Genomic DNA, 26,017 nt, shown 5'->3' with positions numbered 1-26,017 from the left:
TCTTTACCTGGTCCCCCAACTCCTTTTGTCCCACTGTCAGTTGTTCTACTCCCAGCGTCAACTCCTCTATACCACCTTGCAATTTTACAGTCCCCTTTCTCACCTCCTTCTCCATGCGCTCCTTACAGTGCCTCACCTCCTCGCGCACTCCTCCGACCTCCTCACTCACACCTCTTCTGATCTCTTCTCCCATCACTTGCATCTCCTGCCCAGATGCCACCCTCATCTGCTCCATTTCCTCCCTGTGAGCATCCAATTTAGTTTCTACCACCATTCTGACCCCCTCTATCTGCTGCCCCATTTGTTTAACTTCCCTTTCCGCTTGGTCCCTCATGTCCCTCAATTTGCCTTCCATACTGTTTTCTAACCCCTCTAACCCCTTCTTCATCCCTTCCATTTGATTCTCCTGAACGGCCATTCTGTTTTCTACCCCCATTAACCCCTCCTGTATTTCCCCTAATCTATTGTCTAATCCCTCTATTCTACTCCCTAACCCTCCGATCTGGGCCCCCACCCTTTGTTCTAACCGTTGGCTATTGGCCCCCATGTCTTCCCTCAATTTCTCGCTATTGGACCCCATGTCCTCCCTCAATTTCTCGCTATTGGACCCCATTTGGCCCTCCAATCGCTCACCCTGAGCATCCATCCGGTTCCCCATTACCCCCAATTGCTCACTCTGCAGTTTGAGGGACGCCTGCATTTGCGCCATAAATTGCTCCATGAGGGCCTGCATTTGGGCCACCCCTCCCACTTGTGCAGCGGGTGCGGCCGCCGTAGCTATGTGCGAGGCGCCATTTTGCGCGCCCGCAACCTCGTGCGCGAGGACGCCATTTTGCGAACCTGCCGCCCTCACTGCTTCGCTCTCCTCATGTCCCTCAATTTGGTCCTGGATCGACCCTGCCTCACTCTCCTCTACCGGAACCCAGCCGTCTTGATCTGCCATAGCGCGACTTTCAAAATTCGGGTTTTTATTTTTGTAAAACAAAATCAAATTTCGCCGTTAATAATTTCGAGCGTGTGAGGCGCGCTTCGGGTCCAATCCCACTTCCCGACACCAATTGTTACGGACAGGACTTAGATGTTATGATGGGCCGAGCGGAATGGCCGCCGTGTTCGCACAGTTTACCCGATTACACTCGAACGTTGGCCAAATCGCGCGATGCTAAATCAATGAAGGAAAAGACACGACTGGGATAAATGAAACGACACAAGGGGTACAGTTCTCAAGACCTCCGGAGGAGGATATAATTGGTGGTGGAGAAAAGGGGTAGATTACAAGGTAAGAGGTAAAGCACAGAAAAGATGGGCACTTAGACACAATCTTATCTATCCCAGACAGACCACAGACAAACGGAACAAGACTGACTTACACAGGGATTGATGGCAGTGAAGGACAGGCAGTCGATAGCACATGGTGCACCTTGGCTCAGGGACAGGATACAGCACGGTCCAGTAGATGCAGGGAGGTGTCACAGCGCTCGGTTGGTGGCGTCTCTCTTCCTTCAAGTCCAGCACGCATCTGACGTCACCTCCCTCTTCCTGCACATGCTCAGCGGGGAGTGACACGCCCTCGGCTCGTTGGCTCCGCCCCAGATGGAATCGGTCCGCCGCTTCTATTGGGTGCGGGGGGTTACCGGGCTCCGCCCTTGATGAGGAGCTGACAGCGAGCCCCTACGTGGTAACCCCGTCGGAGCACATGTTCGATGGCGGCTAACCAAGCCGGAGTGAGAACGCGCACTCCCCGCGCCGCCGCCGTTGTTGTTGCTGTTGTTGTTGTTGTTGTTGCTGAACCGTGAGGAAGAGCTGCGGGGAGGTATTGGGAGGTCCTAAACTTCCTAACGGTGCCATACAATCACATTCTGGTGCAACGAAGAGTCAGAATTAATGGAAACGAGTCCTTAACTGACATAGACTAAGAATAACTAGCAAGATGTCCTATAGTTGTCTACGTGAGATGCGGTGGACCTGGATGCGACATTTAATGGGGGAAATAGGGGAACGTCGGGTCTACAGAGTGTTGTTTACAGAAAATGGGACTAGGGAATGGGGGATTGGGGATAGTTGGGAAGTATTGGGGAAATAGGGGAATATTTACAAGCGGATATGGATGGAGGCCAATCTCATATCCGCAACATTATATATGATTGATAGAGCGCACTTGTTGGAGCACATACCACTGCCAGACTGAACTGTTTACGCTTTGTATCCACTGATAGGTCGAGTTTCAAATCCAGGGTATATACAGCTAAGAGGTGAGTGCGCATACCTCCAATCTGTCATGCCATCACTTGGTAAATGGTAGGGTTTGTCCAAAGCAGATTTTCTGATGTAATTACACGGGAGCATTCTCATGAATGACCGTGATCGAATCACATCAAGGTTATTTGCACAATTGTAATGTCGCCCTAAAATTCCAGTTGCATCGTCATTTCAACGTCTTTAACCGAAATGCGCATCAGCTCGAAACATCAGTCACGATGGTGGAGGATGGGTTTGATGCGGGTGGACTGCTCCATCTTTCTAACCCCACACAAGGATAACATCAGATGCTTATTTTCTTTTCTACCGAGATCTAACGTTACATTAAACATCACAAAATATATTATGTTATGCCTGATCGATTATGATTTGTGTTTTGATATAATACCTTACAGTGATCATTCATACTGGCAAATTACATGTAAGCATATGTAAATATATTTTTCTTGTTTCATTTTCCAGCAGATTCTGTCCGTTTGGTTGGAGGAACTGGTCGATGTGAGGGTCGTGTGGAGGTGTTCTACCAGGGAGCCTGGGGCACTGTCTGTGATGATTCCTGGAGTATAAGAGATGCACATGTGGTGTGTCGTCAAGTTGGTTGTGGATCAGCCAGATCTTCCCCATGTTGTGCATCATTTGGACAAGGAACTGGTTCCATATTGATGGATGATGTGCATTGTACTGGTTCAGAATATTACATTTCAGATTGTTCACAACGGGGTTGGTACTCTCACGATTGTGGGCATGGTGAAGATGCGTCTGTTATTTGCCAAGGTACGTGGTTTTACAGAAAGAGAAGAATTTCAAACTTTTTTTTTACTTTGCCAAAAATAATTGTTTAATCACAATAACTTCCAGAAAAGATAAAATATATATATATATACATATATCTCAGATAATTTTCTGTCTGCATTTATAACAATTTATGTAACTGTGAATAACGTGTTCTCAGGTGAAAAATCAATATCATTGTTGAAAAGAAAAATAACATCTGTAATGATGAGAATTCAATCAGTAACCTTGATATTCCCTCAACATCCTTCATAGTACACATCTTATCTTATCACTTGTACAATTCCACTTTAGTTGCTGAAGCTATTTTCCTCTGTGAAGGCAACTATCTGAAATCTGATATGGAGGTTTTACACAGCAAGAATGAAGAGTTATCTGATCAAGTGGTTGAATTTTTTTTTTTAAATCCTGGAGAGGGGAGGTCACATTGACAGCCGCTTCGGATGACCATAGAGACCCACCACAAGAAATATTATTGGAAAAGATCATGCCATTTCAAATGCCTTTTTGATTGCTGAAGTTGAAGATTTCTGATGTTGACTGAAAATCTTTATCTCAGTGAAGAATTTCAAAACCAAAGATTACTGTGAAAGAGTCTAGTGCTCTATTAATTAGATATCCATTAGAATAGCTCATCTGTCTTTGTAAGTGAAAGTTTCATCGCTTTAGATTCTACTTTGTGAAGGAAGACAAAACTCTGCATCATATTCAGTCGGTAAGTCTTTGTTGTGAAAGAGGTTTTTTCCCTTTGATTATTGCTGTTTTTACAGTTTTCAAAAATGATGAAAGAAAGTATCCTCTTGGAGGAAAAAGGCTGCCATTTCTGTCTTAAAACGTTTGGCTTATTCAACTTGACCTGAGGCGACAGTCGTTCTGACACATGTGAAAATGTACGTTCCGAAATAGGAAACTAAATATCAGCAAATTGCGGTTTAGAGAAACAACTCATTTTCCATGGAAAACTCGTTGTGGTGAAGACAACTGCAACCAAAAAGCATCTGAAACTGCAAGCATCCGCTGAAAAGACTGTGTGCGTCCACTTTGTATTCAGACTTTTTATTGTTATTTTGTATGCGGAACATGACAAAAACAGCCAAACAAATAAATAAAAACTTATGATTTTAGGTGGCATTGACCTCTTGACCTCAAAAGCAATAGGCTTCATTGCCCCAAGGTGCAAACTTGACCTTTGACCGTTTCTTCTTGAAAGACAATCAGCTTCTAACCAATTCAGTGACCCAATATGCAAATGCTCAAAATGTCAGGGCCTTTCACTCACTCACTGCAGGCAGGTTGGTGGTTTTTGTCTTCTACCGACTCCTCTCCGGCCTTGCTCCCCCAGCTCTCTCTGTGCTCTGTCCCCCTAATATTCGTACAGGTCGCACAAGATCTGCCAGCAACCCTCATATGGTTAAACTGCCAAAATATAGGCTCTCTGCTCACCTTCACTCTTTCATTCCCCTTTTCTCCCGCCTCTGTAACAAACTCCCCCACTCCCTTTAATCCCACCCCTCCCTCCAGGTCTTTAAAACAGCTGTTCACCACCATCTCTTATCTTCCCCCATCCAAAACCTTGATCATTTCTACCCCCGCTAATTCACCCCAGATACACTTTTTTTGAAATTCCAACTTCTTTCCTGAAAGTCCTTGCAGTGTTCATATGTTTTATACCTCTCCCCCCTCCCCCCAAGCCCTCTCCCTCCCACATTTCTCTCGATGTCCCTGCTCTCAAATGTTGTGTTTGTGTCCTTCCCCCTCTCTCCCCATCTTGTCTGCCGCTCCCCTTATTTTGTGTTTTCGGTGTCGGTTTGACTTTTTGTGTGATTAATGTTAGCGCTTTCACGAGTCTCGATCTTGTATACAAAAATATATATATATATATATATATATTGTTACGGACACGACTTAGATGTTATGATGGGCCGAGTGGAATGGCCGCCGTGTTCGCACAGTTTACCCGATTACACTCGAACGTTGGCCAAATCGCGCTATGCTAAATCAATGAAGGAAAAGACACAACGACTGGGATAAATGAAACGACACAAGGGGTACAGTTCTCAAGACCGCCGGAGGAGGATATAATTGGTGGTGGAGAAAAGGGGTAGATTACAAGGTAAGAGGTAAAGCACAGAAAAGATGGGCACTTAGACACAATCTTATCTATCCCAGACAGACCACAGACAAACGGAACAAGACTGACTTACACAGGGATTGATGGCAGGGAAGGACAGGCAGTCGATAGCACATGGTGCACCTTGGTTCATGGACAGGATACAGCACGGTCCAGTAGATGCAGGGAGGTGTCACAGCGCTCGGTTGGTGGCGTCTCTCTTCCTTCAAGTCCAGCACGCATCTGACGTCACCTCCCTCTTCCTGCGCATGCTCAGCGGGGAGTGACACACCCTCGGCTCGTTGGCTCCGCCCCAGATGGAATCGGTCCGCCGCTTCTATTGGGTGCGGGGGGTTACCGGGCTCCGCCCTTGACGAGGAGCTGACAGCGAGCCCCTACGTGGTAACCCCGTCGGAGCACATGTTCGATGGCGGCTAACCAAGCCGGAGTGAGGATGCGCACTCCCCGCGCCACCGCCGTTGTTGTTGCTGTTGTTGTTGTTGCTGAACCGTGAGGAAGAGCTGCGGGGAGGTATTGGGAGGTCCTAAACTTCCTAACGGTGCCATACAATCACATTCTGGTGCAACGAAGAGTCAGAATTAATGGAAACGAGTCCTTAACTGACATAGACTAAGAATAACTAGCAAGATGTCCTATAGTTGTCTACGTGAGATGCGGTGGACCTGGATGCGACATTTAATGGGGGAAATAGGGGAAGGTCGGGTCTACAGAGTGTTGTTTACAGAAAATGGGACTAGGGAATGGGGGATTGGGGATAGTTGGGAAGTATTGGGGAAATAGGGGAATATTTACAAGCGGATATGGATGGAGGCCAATCTCATATCCGCAACATTGCACCCTTCTCTACCTCGGGGCGTCCCGACCCGATAAATTTTTACTTACTTTAGTGTGGCACTCAGATGTAGTTCCCTCTACTATTAACTCAACCCTGAGTGCGACAGTTTTACAGATGTTCACAAATGAGTAAATATGTCCCCCTGCGACGTTGCACCCTTCTCCTCACAGAAACACACCCACAGGATAACCGAATCGCGGAAAGAATCCTCAAACTAAACATACAGCCGGTAGGGAGCATTATTTACACAAGACTGATATTTACACTACGATCCAGGACCTGTTCTTTGAGGAACACATGCAGATGTTATGCATAGAGAGAGAGCACGCATGTCAGCATCGATACACCAACCCACGAGTGCCCTGTGGCCCTACGGCCTTTAATAATGTGCAGAGCACCCCATCCAAGCACCAAAAGCACCACCCCATATTCACAGTCAGCACCATCCGGTGCACCAATAAAGTGTTCATAGTCACCGGTGGTGTCGCAGCCAGCCGATGTTCTGCCGCTGGTCTTGCCTTCTCTTGGCCTTCTGGCTTCTTTAAAAATAAAGAAAGGCGCCAACCGCGTCCATTTCTAAATTGTGGCCATCAGGGGGCCAACTAAAAGTGGTTCACCTGTATGGCATAGAGGCCACGTTGACCCATAGGTCCATCCACGGGTGGTGCTTGCCCGCAGAAGAACTGCGGTCCATGGTGGGCGGCCACAAAAATTGCGGTCCATATGGTGTATCGATCCAGGCAGCAAGCAGCGAAAGTACAGGCCCACAACTGCGGAGCCAGCACCTCTCTCTCCTCTCTCTCTGCCACAAAGCCAGATCCTCGGAGGTGGGAGACAAAAGAAACAAGTGAGTAAGGTGGTAAGGGCGCAAAAGTGCACGCAATACAAGGTAATGCACACTGGGGGCACATGGGAACCAGGTGAGACAGGTACGTTCCTACCGTACCCCCCCCCCCCCACCAGGTAACCTACATTGCCCCTCCCTTACCCCTTACTGTATCCACAAAACACAACACTACCCATAAACATCTACTTTACACATCAACAAACGTCACTACTGTCTTCCCCGTTCCTCCCATAAACCAAATTCGTCTTCTCTCCCTCCTAACCAATCAAATTTGCCATTTCCAACTCTCATCAAAATTTGCCATCTCCAACTCTCATCAAAATTTGCCATCACCAATTCATCATCAGTCCCTCCTAAGGAGGGAGAGATGGAATCACCCCAATGTCTCATCCACGTCGTGATGCGTCTCACAAATCCACACAGCAATTCTCATTTCCTGCAACACAAAACAAAGAAACACAGGTGTGGAGTCATCATCATCACCTCAGGTAAGTGGCTGCGTATGGTGCGACAGGTTCATCAATCCTAACTATTTCCTAAATGACTTTAACAACTTTACATTACCCGGGGTCTTTCCCTGCCAATCCATTGGCCAACTTACACTATGGGTTCTAAAAACCAATTCCCATTGCCCAAACTGTGGTGCTTCTCAATTTGGGGTCCCACTCCCCCGATTCATCTCCGGTGCCCTCGCACAATTTCTGGGCTGTGACGTGTAGCTCTCCCAGCAGGTCTACCCACCTGCACACCTCCACCACTGTAGTTGCCACCCGAGCTTACCTGCTCCTCACCCTAACCTAACTAACTGGGGAAGGCCCTCTCGCACTCTCACCCCCTCAGTGCCCTCTCTGGCACGGGCTGCCCGATCCACACCCGGGATCCTCAAGCACCCACTGACAATAACGGCTCCCAGAGCCCACCTGCGGCCTCACCTGGCCGACATCCTCACAGTGGTGGAGTGCCCAAACCAACTACACACACTAACAGGCTACATGCCCAGCCATTTCCACAACACTAATGCACCCATCCACAATACCATTCTGCAACCGCACCACAAATGCCAATATCCAACCACAATTTACCTATACCCTCTACCTAACACTTACACTACCCGCCCCGGGTACTCGTGAAAGGGGTCCACTCTTCCCCCATCCACACCTTCACACCATGCACACCACTCCGTACCACTTACTCCAACTCTCTCCACACCACTCATTCCAATACTCCATGTATTCCACACACCTGCACTTGCACACCTGTGCTCTCATACTTGGTGCCGCCTGCACCCTTCTCTCCCCCAAGCGCATTCGCGCTGATCCACAACACTCACTACTCATACACCGCTCCACACACCTGTCCAGTTCTCACACAGCATCATCTCATCTAACTACTCCAGTCTGAAACTTGCGCTTCCCAGTCGTCCCTTTAAACTATTGCGCTCCCTCGTCATTATCATCCACACTAAACTACCTGCGTCCCCACTACAGGTATCAGTCACTATCTAAACCTTAACGTTACCTAATGTCATCTTCGCTAGATCCCTACACACAATATCCTAACCCACCCGGGCTAGTTTTCACTGCCATACACCCCATAATCTATAGCGCATTTGCCCCCCTCATGGGAAGGGTGGCAGGGATGCCACCCTTACCCACCGTCATACGGCGCGAGTGGGACCTTGTGGGACCACCTCGTATGTGAGTCGTTGCCCGCCTGCCGGACCCCGTGCGTCGCCCCTTGCGGGGTCAGCGCGGGGCCGAACCGGCCGGGCCCCCACAGTACATTACCCCCAAGGGGCTCTCGTGCCTCCCCTGTCCCTCTAAAAACTACCCCTGTTGGTGTCGATGCATGGGTCACACTTCCGCAACCCGCTACCCATTCCATACCACCACAACCTTGCTCACTCACACCTCGCACCTCTCCCATCACCGGACCCTCTCGCTCGCACCCTCGTTCCATACCCTCCGGACCAGCCATACACCTCACTCTTGGCCTCTCACGAACATCCGGGTCTATCTCGACCCCCAAGCTTATTAAATCACCTGGTGCATCATACGCACGACCATATTGGTCACCACTTACACCGGGTCCTCTTTCTCTTCGCTTCTCCTCCATCACCTGCGAATCCCTCATCTGGTTAATGAGCACATCATCACGATCCGAACACAGACTTTGGACCAATTCTTTTACTTCATCCTTTATCTCTTTCTTATCCTCTCTCCGTCGCTTCTTAATTTCGCTCACCCCTTCTTCCACTTCTTCTAATTTCTGCTTCACCTCCTTCATCTCCTCGTGCGCCCCCTTAAGTTCTTCCTCTAACTCCACCTTATTTTTTTATATGTGCTCCCGCACCTCCCGCTCTTTAACCTCCATCACCTCTACCACCTTGTTCATTTTCCTCGTCAGGTCCTCATGTACCGTCTGACACTCTTTTTTAATTACCCCTACGTCCTTTTTCATCTCCTTCTGTGTCGATTTTAAACCCTCTATTACCGCTGTGTTCTTCTTTACCTGGTCCCCCAACTCCTTTTGTCCCACTGTCAGTTGTTCTACTCCCAGCGTCAACTCCTCTATACCACCTTGCAATTTTACAGTCCCCTTTCTCACCTCCTTCTCCATGCGCTCCTTACAGTGCCCCACCTCCTCGCGCACTCCTCCGACCTCCTCACTCACACCTCTTCTGATCTCTTCTCCCATCACTTGCATCTCCTGCCCAGATGCCACCCTCATCTGCTCCATTTCCTCCCTGTGAGCATCCAATTTAGTTTCTACCACCATTCTGACCCCCTCTATCTGCTGCCCCATTTGTTTAACTTCCCTTTCTGCTTGGTCCCTCATGTCCCTCAATTTGCCTTCCATACTGTTTTCTAACCCCTCTAACCCCTTTTTCATCCCTTCCATTTGATTCTCCTGAACGGCCATTCTGTTTTCTACCCCCATTAACCCCTCCTGTATTTCCCCTAATCTATTGTCTAATCCCTCTATTCTACTCCCTAACCCTCCGATCTGGGCCCCCATCCTTTGTTCTAACCGTTGGCTATTGGCACCCATGTCTTCCCTCAATTTCTCGCTATTGGACCCCATGTCCTCCCTCAATTTCTCGCTATTGGACCCCATTTGGCCCTCCAATCGCTCACCCTGAGCATCCATCCGGTTCCCCATTACCCCCAATTGCTCACTCTGCAGTTTGAGGGACGCCTGCATTTGCGCCATAAATTGCTCCATGAGGGCCTGCATTTGGGCCATCCCTCCCACTTGTGCAGCGGGTGCGGCCGCCGTAGCTATGTGCGAGGCGCCATTTTGCGCGCCCGCAACCTCGTGCGCGAGGACGCCATTTTGCGAACCTGCCGCCCTCACTGCTTCGCTCTCCTCATGTCCCTCAATTTGGTCCTGGATCGACCCTGCCTCACTCTCCTCTACCGGAACCCAGCCGTCTTGATCTGCCATAGCGCGACTTTCAAAATTCGGGTTTTTATTTTTGTAAAACAAAATCAAATTTCGCCGTTCATAATTTCGAGCGCGTGAGGCGCGCTTCGGGTCCAATCCCACTTCCCGACACCAATTGTTACGGACACGACTTAGATGTTATGATGGGCCGAGCGGAATGGCCGCCGTGTTCGCACAGTTTACCCGATTACACTCGAACGTTGGCCAAATCGCGCTATGCTAAATCAATGAAGGAAAAGACACAACGACTGGGATAAATGAAACGACACAAGGGGTACAGTTCTCAAGACCTCCGGAGGAGGATATAATTGGTGGTGGAGAAAAGGTGTAGATTACAAGGTAAGAGGTAAAGCACAGAAAAGATGGGCACTTAGACACAATCTTATCTATCCCAGACAGACCACAGACAAACGGAACAAGACTGACTTACACAGGGATTGATGGCAGTGAAGGACAGGCAGTCGATAGCACATGGTGCACCTTGGCTCAGGGACAGGATACAGCACGGTCCAGTAGATGCAGGGAGGTGTCACAGCGCTCGGTTGGTGCGTCTCTCTTCCTTCAAGTCCAGCGCGCATCTGACGTCACCTCCCTCTTCCTGCGCATGCTCAGCGGGGAGTGACACGCCCTCGACTCGTTGGCTCCGCCCCAGATGGAATCGGTCCGCCGCTTCTATTGGGTGCGGGGGGTTACCGGGCTCCGCCCTTGACGAGGAGCTGACAGCGAGCCCCTACGTGGTAACCCCGTCGGAGCACATGTTCGATGGCGGCTAACCAAGCCGGAGTGAGAATGCGCACTCCCCGCGCCGCCGCCGTTGTTGTTGCTGTTGTTGTTGTTGTTGTTGCTGAACCATGAGGAAGAGCTGCGGGGAGGTATTGGGAGGTCCTAAACTTCCTAACGGTGCCATACAATCACATTCTGGTGCAACGAAGAGTCAGAATTAATGGAAACGAGTCCTTAACTGACATAGACTAAGAATAACTAGCAAGATGTCCTATAGTTGTCTACGTGAGATGCGGTGGACCTGGATGCGACATTTAATGGGGGAAATAGGGGAAGGTCGGGTCTACAGAGTGTTGTTTACAGAAAATGGGACTAGGGAATGGGGGATTGGGGATAGTTGGGAAGTATTGGGGAAATAGGGGAATATTTACAAGCGGATATGGATGGAGGCCAATCTCATATCCGCAACATTATATATGATTGATAGAGCGCACGTGTTGGAGCACATACCACTGCCAGACTGAACTGTTTACGCTTTGTATCCACTGATAGGTCGAGTTTCAAATCCAGGGTATATACAGCTAAGAGGTGAGTGCGCATACCTCCAATCTGTCGTGCCATCACTTGGTAAATGGTAGGGTTTGTCCAAAGCAGATTTTCTGATGTAATTACACGGGAGCATTCTCATGAATGACCGTGATCGAATCACATCAAGGTTATTTGCACAATTGTAATGTCGCCCTAAAATTCCAGTTGCATCGTCATTTCAACGTCTTTAACCGAAATGCGCATCAGCTCGAAACATCAGTCACTATGGTGGAGGATGGGTTTGATGCGGGTGGACTGCTCCATCTTTCTAACCTCACACAAGGATAACATCAGATGCTTATTTTCTTTTCTACCGAGATCTAACGTTACATTAAACATCACAAAATATATTATGTTATGCCTGATCGATTATGATTTGTGTTTTGATATAATACCTTACAGTGATCATTCATACTGGCAAATTACATGTAAGCATATGTAAATATATTTTTCTTGTTTCATTTTCCAGCAAATTCTGTCCGTTTGGTTGGAGGAACTGGTCGATGTGAGGGTCGTGTGGAGGTGTTCTACCAGGGAGCCTGGGGCACTGTCTGTGATGATTCCTGGAGTATAACAGATGCACATGTGGTGTGTCGTCAACTTGGTTGTGGATCAGCCAGATCTTCCCCATGTTGTGCATCATTTGGACAAGGAACTGGTTCCATATTGATGGATGATGTGCATTGTACTGGTTCAGAATATTACATTTCAGATTGTTCACAACGGGGTTGGTACTCTCACAATTGTGGGCATGGTGAAGATGCGTCTGTTATTTGCCAAGGTACGTGGTTTTACAGAAAGAGAAGAATTTCAAACTTTTTTTTTACTTTGCCAAAAATAATTGTTTAATCACAATAACTTCCAGAAAAGATAAAATATATATATATATACATATATCTCAGATAATTTTCTGTCTGCATCTATCTATAATTCCAGTAATCTCTGTGTGTATGTATGTATGTATGTATGTATGTATGTATGTATGTATGTTTGTCTGTGACCGCTGTTTCTCGACAACTACCGGTCCGATATACTTGAAACTTGCCAGGTATATTGCTGGGGACCCGAGGATGTGCCTTTTCAAGGTTTCATATTAATCGGAGAAGTAGTTACCGAGCTATGTCCAAAAAACGATTCAACCAATCAGAGAGCAGCGAGCTATCACTTGTGCCGAACGTGGCGAACAGACTCTGCCTCGGACGGCACATTTGAGAGCGTATTCATTTATTTCACGTTGGCAAACTATGTTGGCGTTCAACTATGTTTTAAAACTAATTAAAACTAATTTGCGATTCATCGTAACTGCGATATGCGACCTTCCGGACAGTGAAGACTGCACTTCCGGCAGCCAATCACAGAACGCGTTGTTGCATAGGCGTGGCCGATGTGAGAGCGAGCCGAGCCGAGCACGTGCGCCATTACGGTTCGTAATTCGATTTCTTCCGGAGAAAATAATAATTTCTCGATTTCTTATGCGCATTATTTCTCCCAATTCAGTCAGAGCGAAGGGCGGAAGCGAAGAGCGTCGTTTTTTTTGTTTACGGGCGTACGGGCGTACGGGCGGGGTAGAGCGTACGGGTAGCGTTATTTTTTTTTTTTGGCAAGGAACGGGCACCCACGTACGGGCATGCCCTAGTTTATAACAATTTATGTAACTGTGAATAACGTGTTCTCAGGTGAAAAATCAATATCATTGTTGAAAAGAAAAATAACATCTGTAATGATGAGAATTCAATCAGTAACCTTGATATTCCCTCAACATCCTTCATAGTACACATCTTATCTTATCACTTGTACAATTCCACTTTAGTTGCTGAAGCTATTTTCCTCTGTGAAGGCAACTATCTGAAATCTGATATGGAGGTTTTACACAGCAAGAATGAAGAGTTATCTGATCAAGTGGTTGAATTTTTTTTTTTAAATCCTGGAGAGGGGAGGTCACATTGACAGCTGCTTCGGATGACCATAGAGACCCACCACAAGAAATATTATTGGAAAAGATCATGCCATTTCAAATGCCTTTTTGATTGCTGAAGTTGAAGATTTATGATGTTGACTGAAAATCTTTATCTCAGTGAAGAATTTCAAAACCAAAGATTACTGTGAAAGAGTCTATCTAGTGCTCTATTAATTAGATATCCATTAGAATAGCTCATCTGTCTTCGTAAGTGAAAGTTTCATCGCTTTAGATTCTACTTTGTGAAGGAAGACAAAACTCTGCATCATATTCAGTCGGTAGGTCTTTGTTGTGAAAGAGGTTTTTTTCCTTTGATTATATTGCTGTTTTTACAGCTTTCAAAAATGATGAAAGAAAGTATCCTCTTGGAGGAAAAAGGCCCTTCATTTTTGCCTTAAAACGTTTGTCTTATTCAACTTGACCTGAGGCGACAGTCGTTATGACACATGTGAAAATGTACGTTCCGAAATAGGAAACTAAATATCAGCAAACTGCTGTTTAGAAAAACAACTCATTTTCCATGGAAAACTCGTTGTAGTGAAGACCAATGCAACCAGAAAGCATCTGAAACTGCAAGCATCCGCTGAAAAGCCTGTGTGCGTCCGCTTTGTATTCAGACTTCTTATTGTTATTTTTTATGCGGAACATGGCAAAAACAGCCAAACAAATAAATAAAAACAAATGATTTTAGGTGACATTGACCTCTTGACCTCAAAAGCAATAGGCTTCATTGCCCCAAGGTGCAAACTTGACCTTTGACCGTTTCTTCCTGAAAGACAATCAGCTTCTAACCAATTCAGTGACCCAATATGCAAATGCTCAAAATGTCAGGTCAATTTGTTGAAAATTGACAATTTATGTGACACTGACCGTTGACCTTTTGACCAAATTATTGATTTGTATTCTCCATATTGCCATAATAAAGCTTTGTTGAAAATTTTGTATTATTTAAACTCAAATGGTAAAAACGTTACGGTCTGGAAAGACGCACATACAGACAGAGACAAAAATACAGAAGTGACTGTGAAACCCTGTGCCCAGTGCGTGGGGGACAAGCTAATGGCAATCTTATGTAAGTTGTAGAATTTGCTCCACAAGTAACCCAAATATCAGACGAGTTTGAGAAATGTATGCTTTGAATAGAATCATTGGAATAAGTATGTGGGGAACACTCCATAAAAAATGTACAACAAACCATTTATAATTGTAATTTTTGTCTTTGTCGGATAAAACAGATGCAGTATCTACCACAACAACACCAATGACTTCAATCCCTGAAGGTAATCTTTTTGTTGTTATTCAAACCTTAATGTGAGGAAAAATAATTATTTGATGAAATATGTTATTCGATGAATCACTCAAATTGTCATAATATGTCTTAAACTAGATAGATCTTAAATCTCCTCCTATGGTATCCATGGAAATCTCCACTCATGGCTTGCGGACTTCCTCTCTGGTCAGAGGCAACGTGTGGCCCTGAATGGATTTCTCTCATCTCCCCTTCCTGTTCTGGCTGGAGTTCCCCAAGGTCGTGTTCTGGGCCCTGTGCTATTTCTGGTCTTTATGAATGATCTCTCCGACTCTGGAAAATCCTCTCCATCTCTTTGCTGATGACTCCACTATCTGCCACTCCATTCCTCATCCCTCAGATCGGCAGTCTGCAGCCTCCTCACTCTCTACAGACCTGGACAAAATCACAGACTGCTCAAACAAGTGGAACATGTCTTTCAATCCTGACAAATCTCACACTCTTACTATGTCTCTCCGAAAAGACCGACTGGAAAACCCTCCCATCTTCTTTCTCAACAATCCTCTCCAATAAGTTCTGTCGCTCAAACTTTTGGGTCTCACTATCTGCCATGATCTTTCTTGGGAAAACCACATTTCCAAGCTGGCCTCCAAAGCCTGTCGCCGACTGGGCATCCTCCGTCGTGCGAAGTCTTTCCTTGGCACACCTGAGCTCCTCACCATATACAAGGCTTTCATCCACAGCTCAATGGAATATTGTTCCCCCCTCTGGGCCGTTGCTCCTGCCTCACACCTAGCTCGGGTTCACGCTGTTGAAACCAAAGCTTTCAGAATCATTGGAATATCCTGCGATGAAGCCAACTCCGAGGGCCTTTCACTCACTCACTGCAGTTGGTTGGTGGTCTTTGTCTTCTACCGACTCCTCTCCGGCCTTGCTCCCCCAGCTCTCTCTGTGCTCTGTCCCCCTAATATTCGTACAGGTCGCACAAGATCTGCCAGCAACCCTCATATGGTTAAACTGCCAAAATATAGGCTCTCTGCTCACCTTCACTCTTTCATTCCCCTTTTCTCCCGCCTCTGTAACAAACTCCCCCACTCCCTTTAATCCCACCCCTCCCTCCAGGTCTTTAAAACAGCTGTTCACCACCATCTCTTATCTTCCCCCATCCAAAACCTTGATCATTTCTACCCCCGCTAATTCACCCCAGATACACTTTTTTTGAAATGCCAATTTCTTTCCTGAAAGTCCTTGCAGTGTTCATATGTTTTATACCTCTCCCACCTCCCCCGAAGCCCTCTCCCTCCCACATTTCTCTCGATGTCCCTGCTCTCAAATGTTGTGTTTGTGTCCTTCCCCCTCTCTCCCCATCTTGTCTGCCGCTCCACTTATTTTGTGTTTTATGTGTCGGTTTGACTTTTTGTGTGATTAATGTTAGCGCTTTCACGAGCCTCGATCTTGTATACAAAATATATATATATATATATATATATATATATATATATATATATATATATATATATATATATATACATATGATTGATCGAGCGCACTTGTTGCAGCACATACCACTGCCAGACTGAACTGTTTACGCTTTGTATCCACTGATAGGTCGAGTTTCAAATCCAGGGTATATACAGCTAAGAGGCGAGTGCGCATACCTCCAATCTATCGTGCCAACTCTTGGTAAATGGAAGGGTTTGTGCAAAGTTGATTTTTGATGTAATTACACGGGAGCATTGTCGTGAATGACCGTGATCGAATCACATCAAGGTTATTTGCACAATTGTAATGTCGCCCTAAAATTCCAGTTGCATCGTCATTTCAACGTCTTTAACCGAAATGCGGCTCAGCTCGAAACATCAGTCACGATGGTGGAGGATGGGTTTGATGCGGGTGGACTGCTCCATCTTTCTAACCCCACACAAGGATAACATCAGATGCTTATTTTCTTTTCTGCAGAGATCTAAAGTTACATTAAACATCACAAAATATATTTTGTTTTGCCTGATCGATTATGATTTGTTTTTTGATATAATATCATACAGTGATCATTCATACTGGCAAATTACATGTAAGCACATGGAAATATATTTTTCTTGTTTCATTTTCCAGCAAATTCTGTTCGTTTGGTTGGAGGAACTGGTCGATGTGAGGGTCGTGTGGAGGTGTTCTACCAGGGAGCCTGGGGCACTGTCTGTGATGATTACTGGAGTATAACAGATGCACATGTGGTGTGTCGTCAACTTGGTTGTGGATCAGCCAGATCTTCCCCATGTTGTGCATCATTTGGACAAGGAACTGGTTCCATATTGATGGATGATGTGCATTGTACTGGTTCAGAAGATTACCTTTCACAATGTTCACAACGGGGTTGGTACTCTCACAATTGTGGGCATCATGAAGATGCGTCTGCTATTTGCCAAGGTACATGGTTTTACAGAAAGAAAAGAATTTCAAACTTTTTTTTAAATTTGCCAAAAATAATTGTTTAATCACAATAACTTCCAGAAAATATAAAATATATATATATATACATATATCTCAGATAATTTTCTGTCTGCATTTGTAACAATTTATGTAACTGTGAATAACGTGTTCTCAGGTGAAAAAGCAATATCATTGTTGAAAAGAAAAATAACATCTGTAATGATGAGAATTCAATCAGTAACCTTGATATTCCCTCAACATCCTTCATAGTACACATCTTATCTTATCACTTGTACAATTCCACTTTAGTTGCTGAAGCTATTTTCCTCTGTGAAGGCAACTATCTGAAATCTGATATGGAGGTTTTACACAGCAAGAATGAAGAGTTATCTGATCAAGTGGTTGAATTTTTTTTTTTTAAATCCTGGAGAGGGGAGGTCACATTGACAGCCGCTTCGGATGACCATAGAGACCCACCACAAGAAATATTATTGGAAAAGATCATGCCATTTCAAATGCCTTTTTGATTGCTGAAGTTGAAGATTTCTGATGTTGACTGAAAATCTTTATCTCAGTGAAGAATTTCAAAACCAAAGATTACTGTGAAAGAGTCTAGTGCTCTATTAATTAGATATCCATTAGAATAGCTCATCTGTCTTCGTAAGTGAAAGTTTCATCGCTTTAGATTCTACTTTGTGAAGGAAGACAAAACTCTGCATCATATTCAGTCGGTAAGTCTTTGTTGTGAAAGAGGTTTTTTTCCTTTGATTATTATTGCTGTTTTTACAGTTTTCAAAAATGATGAAAGAAAGTATCCTCTTGGAGGAAAAAGGCTGCCATTTCTGTCTTAAAACGTTTGGCTTATTCAACTTGACCTGAGGCGACAGTCGTCGTCCTCTACATTTAACCTACTACCCTGAGTGCGACAGTTTTAACACTAGATATGTCCCCCCTGCTGCGTTGCGTCCTACCGAACTGACTCACGCCCACAATTAACCGAATTACGGAATTATTCTCAAACTAAACATTTAAGCCAGTGGGGAGCATTATTTGCAAGACCACTGTTAATTATTTACAAAACTAGTACCCAGGACCTGTCTTTTGTGGGAAAAAGAAGAGAGAATTTGAAAAGAGGAAATGCCATTGCAATGCACTGCACCAATACACCATACCCATATGTACCAATAATAAAATGCACCATAAAGCACCAGCACCGAAAAAATGCACAAAAAGCACCAGAAATCCACAAAACAAACATTTCAAAATGATTGACGTCTTCTTGCGCTCCTCTGCTGGGCCGATGTATCTTGGCTTGATCTTCTTGCTTGATGTTTTTATTTAATAAAAAGGGCACAAACCACGTCCGCTTTTTTTATTCATGGCCAGCAGGGCCAACGTAGGTGGTCCGATTGCTGGGCATTGATGCCACTTAAAACAGTGGTCCACAAGCCAGATACTGCTGGCAGCAAAGGTTTGTCCCAGCAGAGATGCCAGGCCACAGAACATGTGGTCTAAAGGTGCCAGGCCACAGAACGTGTGGTCCATAAGTGCCAGGCCACAGAACGTGTGGTCCATAGGTGCCAGGCCACAGAACGTGTGGTCCATAGGGTGTACCGGTGCAGGCAGCAAGGGTGCAGGCAGCAGGCAGCAAGGGTGCAGGCAGCACAATTCAGGGCACCTGCACACTCCCCTCGGCCAAAAGACCATGGCCCATGAGTGGGGAAGGAAGACAAAGCAGAGGTTAGCAGGGGGCAAGGGTACACATCATACAAGGTAATGCCACATGAAGGGTACGGGAGAGCGAGCTGAGAAAGCTCGTCCCTACTCGTACGTCACCCCCCATGTCAGCCTACACTACCCTTGCCCTTCCCTGTATGTACACAATTTACAAATTTACTAATTCTGTCTCTACCGTCTCGTCCCTCATATCTCCCCTCATGCCAAATTCGTTACCAATCCCTCCCAAGAAGGAAGGGATGGAATAAACACAATGTCTCACCCACGTCAAGATGCGTCTTACAATTCCAAACATTTGCGAAACCTGGTGTGGAGTCCTGTCACCCCGGTGAGTGGATGCGGATGGTGTGAAGAGATTTTCTCCCTATCTATTCTTCTAAATGACATTAACACTTTTTACTCTAACCGGGGTCTTGCCCTGCCAATCCATTGGCCATCTTTACTCTATGTGGTTCTAAAAACCAATTCCCATTGACCATCCCTGTGGTGCTCACCAATTTGGGGTCTCACTCCCCCGACTTTTCTATACTGTGCCCTTGCACAATTTCGGGGCTGGGTCGTGTGGCTCTCCCAGCAGGTCTACTTACCTGCGCACCTCCGCCACTGAACGTCGCCACCCGAGCTTGCCTAGCTCCCTCACACTACCCTAACCTACCTGGGGAAGGCCCTCCCTGGCGCTTAACCCCTCGATGCCCTCTCTTGCATTGGGCTACCCGGGTCCTCTCCTGGGATCCTCGGGCCCCGCTGAACTCTACACAACACTACCTGGCTCCCAGAGCCTACCTGTGGCCTCACCTGGCCAACAGACTACCAGTGGCGGAGTGCTCAACTAACCATACCTACTAACAGGCTCACACGCCCAGCCATTCCATACACTTATGCACCCATCCAAGCAGTACTCTGCTACTATCCGCACCACAGATGTCAATATCCACCAAATTTACCTACTCCCTCTACCTAACTTTAAACTACCCTCCCCGGGTATTCGTGAAGGGGTCCATCCTTCCCCCATTCACTCCTTCGCACCATGCACTCCACTCTACTCATTCCACACACCATTTACTCCACACCATTTATTCCACACAACCATTCTCCACTTGCACACCATGCAAGCCAATGCACTTAACACAATGATACACATCCTCAATACTCCACAATTCACCATCTCTGGTGATCCCCAAACCATTGCCTCATGCATTCAAATTTTCCCCCGCTCAATTCCTCATTTCAACATGCTCACCAGCAAGACTCTCATTCAATTCCTCATTTAATAAACTACACCACAAACACACTGCATCATTTGACTAACTACTACCCCTCTAATCCTTGTGCTTTCCCCGTCATCCCTTTATACTATGCACATCCCTCGTCATTATCATCCATCCATCTACTCTACTCTACGTCCCCACTACCTGTACAATGTCACTACTTAAATCTCGGTCACCTATGGTCGTCTTTCTAGATCCTAACATTATCCTAACCCACCCTGGCTAGTTCATTCCGCCAAACCCCATAAATCCTATAGCTCCTCTGCCCCAAGTAGTAATGTGAATGGTAAAAGTACCATTCGCCATCACTATTTCTATCCGTTCACTACTCTGAGCCTCTCGGTGCACCGTAATAAATTTTCGCAGCTCGGCTTCGCAAAGCCGAGCAATGTATGCGGATGGTCAGTCTCCTGTTGGTTGGGTCCGTCCGGCAGTTACGATTCTGGGGAGGCATACTCGGGCCGAGGTTCCAAGCGTCATCCCGGTGCGGAGCCTTGCGGTCTCCGGCCCAATGACCAAATCTCCTCCGGTCGGAACACTGCGCCCACCAGGGGGCGAAGGTCCGACCTGGCCGACCTCCCCCGGAATCGTGCCGGTCGCCGCTACGGCGCGGCACCGACCAAACAGGGCGGAGCCCGGCACGAATCGTGCATGGCGGTCCTTGCAAGACCGCCGCGGCAACGATCCCCGCCGGCCCCCGCAGTACACAAAGCGTACCACGCCCCGAGAGCTCGCGTTGGCTACCCGTCAGCCTAACCGCTGCCCCGGTCAGCGTCGATGCTCGAATCGCATTTTCACATCCACACGCAACTCTTCCCATACTCACAAAACGCGGCGCTCCAGCGCCTCCCACACACTCCGTTACACACCTCTCTTACGCACACCCTGGGGCACTCTCTGGTACGTACTCCGCACCACTCATGGGGGTGCACTCTTGCACATACCCACTCAGCGCACACCTACCCACGGGTGTGCAATCTCTTGTCACACACCCAATCACGCGCTCTGGTGTGCATCCCCGCACACTCTCCTCATCCATCTCTGGTGTGCATCCTCGCACACTCTCTTCATCCATCTCACTCTCTGTATCACACTCTCCCTCACTATCACACTGTTTCACAATCACTCTTCGGTGCACACTTTTTTCTCACACTCGCTCCATTTCCCCTCACACAGCGCACCTCGGACCTCCTACGAGCGCCCGGGTGACGCCGGGATCCCAAGCGCGCGAAAAATCCTTTCGCGCCAAATCTTTTTGCACCATATACAGCCCGGCTTACCTTTGGGATCCTCTTCTCCACACGCACCTGCAAATCTTTATTTTGGTTAAGAAGCACGGCATCATGATGTAACCACAGACTTTGTACATACTCCATCTTTTCCTCCCGCGAGTGCTTTTCTAAGTCAGCCGTCTCTTCCGCCCCAATTTCCACTATTTCTTTGATTTTATTTTCTTTATTCAGCTCGACGACTGCTGGTGCTAATAAAATAAAATTTTCTCATTCTGCGGTCGTCGGCTTTTCTATCCCCCGTGTCGCGATTTCTATCCCGGTCCACCCGGCTGTACTTTGCTCAGGCTCGCTTTCCCCACGCTTCTCAAGCCGCGCTACCCCGTCGCATACCGGTGTGCCTTTCCTGCTTGACCTGCGGTCTATGTCCTTCCCCAATGCTCTTATTTCAGACTTGGCTTCCTCCCTCGCCAACCCCTCATTGATTTCCCGGGCTTCGCCATTCACGTCCTCCAATTTGCCCCCTAATCTGTTTCCGAATGCTCCCAATTTGTTTTCTAATCCCCCCAATTTGCTGTCTAATCCCCCAAATTTGCTGTCTAATCCCCCAATTTGATTTCCCAATTCATTTCTCAATCCCCCAATTTGCTCCTGCGTTTTGTAAATTATTTATATTTGGTTACTCTTTTAACTCCCAGTTAAAAGCGGCGGTTCGTCCTGCGGACCTTCTTTAAGCTGTGCATCCTGGTTCGTGCTGACTTCGAAGCGGCGGTTCGTCCTACGGACCTTCTTTAAGCTGTGTGTGGAGCGGACACGCAGCGAGGCCTAGTTCGCGCCAACGAACACATTTTCCCGCCAAGGCCTCAGACGATCTTTGACGATTCCTGATGAGATACACCAGCCAATTTGGAGGTACATCGATCAGGCAAGACATTCTCACGTCGTGCGAGTTCGAGTCCCGGCTTCATCAGGAGCGGTCGTCTTCTGACGTCTTGCTGGGGTCGGTCGTGAGGAGGAGAACTGTGGACGGAGAGCTGTGGTTTATGTGCAGACATCGTGAGGACAAGCACGGCTGGGAAGAGCGAGCTGCACGCCAAGGCCGTTCGCTTCACGCGGAAGGCCTACTTCGCACCAAGGAGTGTGTTTCATGCGCAAAGACGCCAGGGCCTCGGACGATCTTTGATGATTCCTGACGAGATACACCAGCCGATTTAAGACTAAGTGCCCACTAAATCACACCTCTTTGTTTTTCAGTTGGATTTCCCTTTGTCTGTATTTGGGTATGTTTGGGAGTGCTCCATTTGGGAATATAGTTTATTGATCGTTTTTTCGTGCACCAAGCATTTTCATCAAGCATTTTCATTTTCATTTCATCAAGCATCAAGCATTTTCTTTCGTGCATCATCACCTTCGAAAGTGTTGCGTTTACATTCTGGACGCCTGGCCATCTTAGCTACTTAACGTGCAGTGTAAACGAACCTTTTCTTTGTTATCAATGGTGATCTCAAGCTTGTGTAGGAGCTTGTATGTGTTTTGTATTTGGGAGGACGACTCGGCCATCCTTGTGCTTTTAGTTTTATATGAATTGACTTGGACCAGTGTGTACGGTGTGTACCCTGGTTAGAATAGATACACCGTATCCCTGCGTGTCGTAAGAAGCGACTAAGAGGGTTGGCGTCAGGAAGGGCATCCGGCCATAAAAACATTGCCTCAAAAAGAGAACCATGACAATTACAACTACATATGGGCAGGGTGCAGCCCGAAGTGGAGATCGGTTTCTGAGGTTTGGGACATGGAATGTAGGGACAATGACAGGGAGATCAGGAGAAGTGGTGGAAGTATTGGTCAGAGAAGAGTGGACATATGTTGTGTGCAAGAGACGAGATGGAAGGGAAGTGGTGTGAGAATGGTGAAGGGTAGGCAGGGACAGAAATACAAGTTTGTGTGGCAATGGTGCCCGGAGGTCGTGAATGGTGTTGGTGTCCTGTTTTCTGAGGAGTTTGTAGACAGTGTGGTGAGTGTGACCAGAGTGAGTGATAGGTTGATGATGGTGAAAATGACGATTGGAAAGCTCTTGGTGAACATCATCTCGGGATATGCTCCGCAGGTTGGTCGGAGCGATGAAGAGAAGGACAAGTTCTGGTGTGCGATAGAGAAGCTGATGGAAAACGTGAAAGATGAGGAAGTTGTTGTGGTAGGAGGAGACCTAAATGGACATGTGGGAAGGAGTATGGACGGTTTTGAGGGAGTTCATGGGGGTTACGGATATGGTGTGAGAAATGGAGAAGGTGAAGGATTTTGGAGATTGCTGATGGAGCTGATTTGTTGATTTGCAATACTCAGTTCCAGAAAGGGGATAATAAGCTTGTTACATACACGTCAGGTGGGTCGACGACAACTGTTGACTACCTGATGGTGCGTAGGCGAGATAGGGGGCACCTCCGGGACACAAAGGTGATCCCGGGGGAGGAGGCTGTTTCACAGGACCACTTGGATGTCTGAGACATAAGGGAGAAAGGTGCGAGGAGAGCTCGGCGGGTGAAGTACCAACCGAGAATGAAGGTGTGGAGGTTGAAAGAGGTGATAGTAAGGGAGGCATTAAAAGAGAGGCTGAGTCGGGTCGAGGATGATGTGGTTGAGCTTGAAAGTGGTTGGATGTCAATGAAAGATAGTCTGTTGGGAGACGTTGGTTAGGTATGTGGATGGACAAAAGGACCACCGAGGCACTTGGAAACATGGTGGTGGGATGATGAAGTTGGAAAGAGGATTGACGAGAAGAGGAAGAGGTTCAAGGAGTGGCAGAAGGCGAAGGGTACGGGAGCAGAAAAAGCAGAGCATGAAAGTTAGAAGGCTGCAAAGAAAGAGGTAGCAAAGGCGCAGGAGACATGTAGGAAAATGTTCGGAGAACGCTTGGATTCGGAAGAGGGCCAGAGAGCGGTATTCAGGATTGCAAAGCAGATAGCGAAAGAGAGGTGTGATGTGATGGGGGTGAGTTACTTGAAGGATGAAGTGGGACAAATCGTTCTGGACCCAGATGGAATTAAAGGAAGATGGAAAAGATATATGGAAATGCTGTTGAATACAGAGAATGAATGGGATGGCAACATAGAGAGTAACCCAGTTTTAGGACCGGCAGAGAAGATAACTGAGAAGGAAGTTGAGGAAGCGATAAAAGCAATGAAGAGTAGAAAAGCGGGAGGACCGACGGGAGTTGTGGGAGATATGTTGAAGGCAGCAGGAAGTTGGGGTGTGAAGAGAATGACAGAGATCTGTAATCTGGTGGTGAAAGCAGTCCGCATTCCAGTGGATTGGGAACTGAGTACCCTTGTCCCTCTATACAAGGGGAAAGGTGACCCTCTGGAGTGTGGCTCATACTGAGTGATAAAGTTATTGGAGCATGGAATGAAGGTATTGGAAAGGATGTTGGAGAGGAGGATAAGGAAGAAGGTGAAGATCGACGAAATGCAGTTTGGATTTATGCCAGGAAGAGGAACGACAGACGCACTCTTTATTGTGAGGCAGTTGCAGGAGAAGTACATGGAGAAGAGGAAGAAGTTGTTTCTTGGATTTGTTGATCTGGAGAAAGCATTCGATAGGGTTCCACGTGAAGTATTGACATGGGCATTGAGGAAATTAGAAGTGGAGGAATGGTTGATCAGAGTTGTGATGGCAATGTACAATAGAGCACGCACAGCTGTAAGGATGAAGGACCGGAACAGTGGTGTGTTTGAGGTGAAGGTGGGAGTGCATCAGGGGTCGGTACTAAGTCCACTACTATTTGTAGCTGTGATGGATGTGCTGGCTCAGACCGTAAAGGAGGGTTTACCATGGGAGTTGTTGTATGCAGGTGATCTGGTGTTGATTGCGGAAAGTATGGATGGACTGAAGGAAAAGATGAACAAGTGGAAGGAAAGTATGGAGACAAAAGGTCTGAAGGTGAATATAGGAAAGACGAAGGTGATGGCAAGTTGTAAAGCATGTGGTGAGGTGGAAAGAACTGGGAAGTGGCCATGTGCTGTGTGCAGGAAGTGTGTCGGAGTGAACTCCATTCAATGTACAATATGCGCTGAGTGGGTTCATCAAAAATGTAGTGGTCTGAGAGGGTCATTAACCAGTGTGGCAGCTCCATTCAAATGTGAGGTGTGCACAGAGGGAGCTGCAGATGGAGGAAATGTTGAGTTGGATCTTGGAGACGGCGTGAAGCTGGAAGGTGTGAAAACATTTTGCTATCTTGGAGACATGCTGAATGGAGAAGGTGGATCAGACTCGGCAACGGTTGCTAGAGTGAGATGTGCATGGAAGAAGTTTCGGGAACTGAGTGGCGTGCTGATGAGGAGGGGAGTGTCGTTGAAGCTGAAGGGAAAGGTGTATGCTGCATGTGTGAGAAGTGTTTTGATTTATGGGAGCGAGACATGGGTCATGAATGTAGAGCAGCAACGAAGGCTGGAAAGGGTGGAAATGCGAATGGTTCGGTGGATGTGCGGAGTGTCGCTGAGAGAGAGGAAGACAAATGATGAATTGCGAAAGA

The 26,017-nt window shown here is 47.0% G+C and overlaps 1 protein-coding gene across 1 annotated transcript in view; it reads left to right on the top strand.

Annotated features, from left to right (window-relative positions):
* The window catches only part of LOC144892623 (scavenger receptor cysteine-rich domain-containing protein DMBT1-like), a 206,979-nt gene that overhangs the window by 81,883 nt on the left and 99,079 nt on the right, over nt 1–26,017 (top strand). The window contains 4 exon segments of the mRNA XM_078780036.1: nt 2,722–3,033; nt 12,092–12,403; nt 14,815–14,859; nt 16,941–17,252. Of these exon segments, the coding sequence (XP_078636162.1) occupies nt 2,722–3,033; nt 12,092–12,403; nt 14,815–14,859; nt 16,941–17,252 (981 nt within the window).

Source organism: Myxine glutinosa, chromosome 6 (assembly GCF_964187855.1).
Source record: "Myxine glutinosa chromosome 6, kmMyxGlut1.1, whole genome shotgun sequence".
NCBI lineage: Eukaryota > Metazoa > Chordata > Myxini > Myxiniformes > Myxinidae > Myxine > Myxine glutinosa.
The sequence above is the reverse complement of the archived record's forward strand: the minus strand, read 5'-3'. Positions and strand labels throughout refer to the sequence as shown.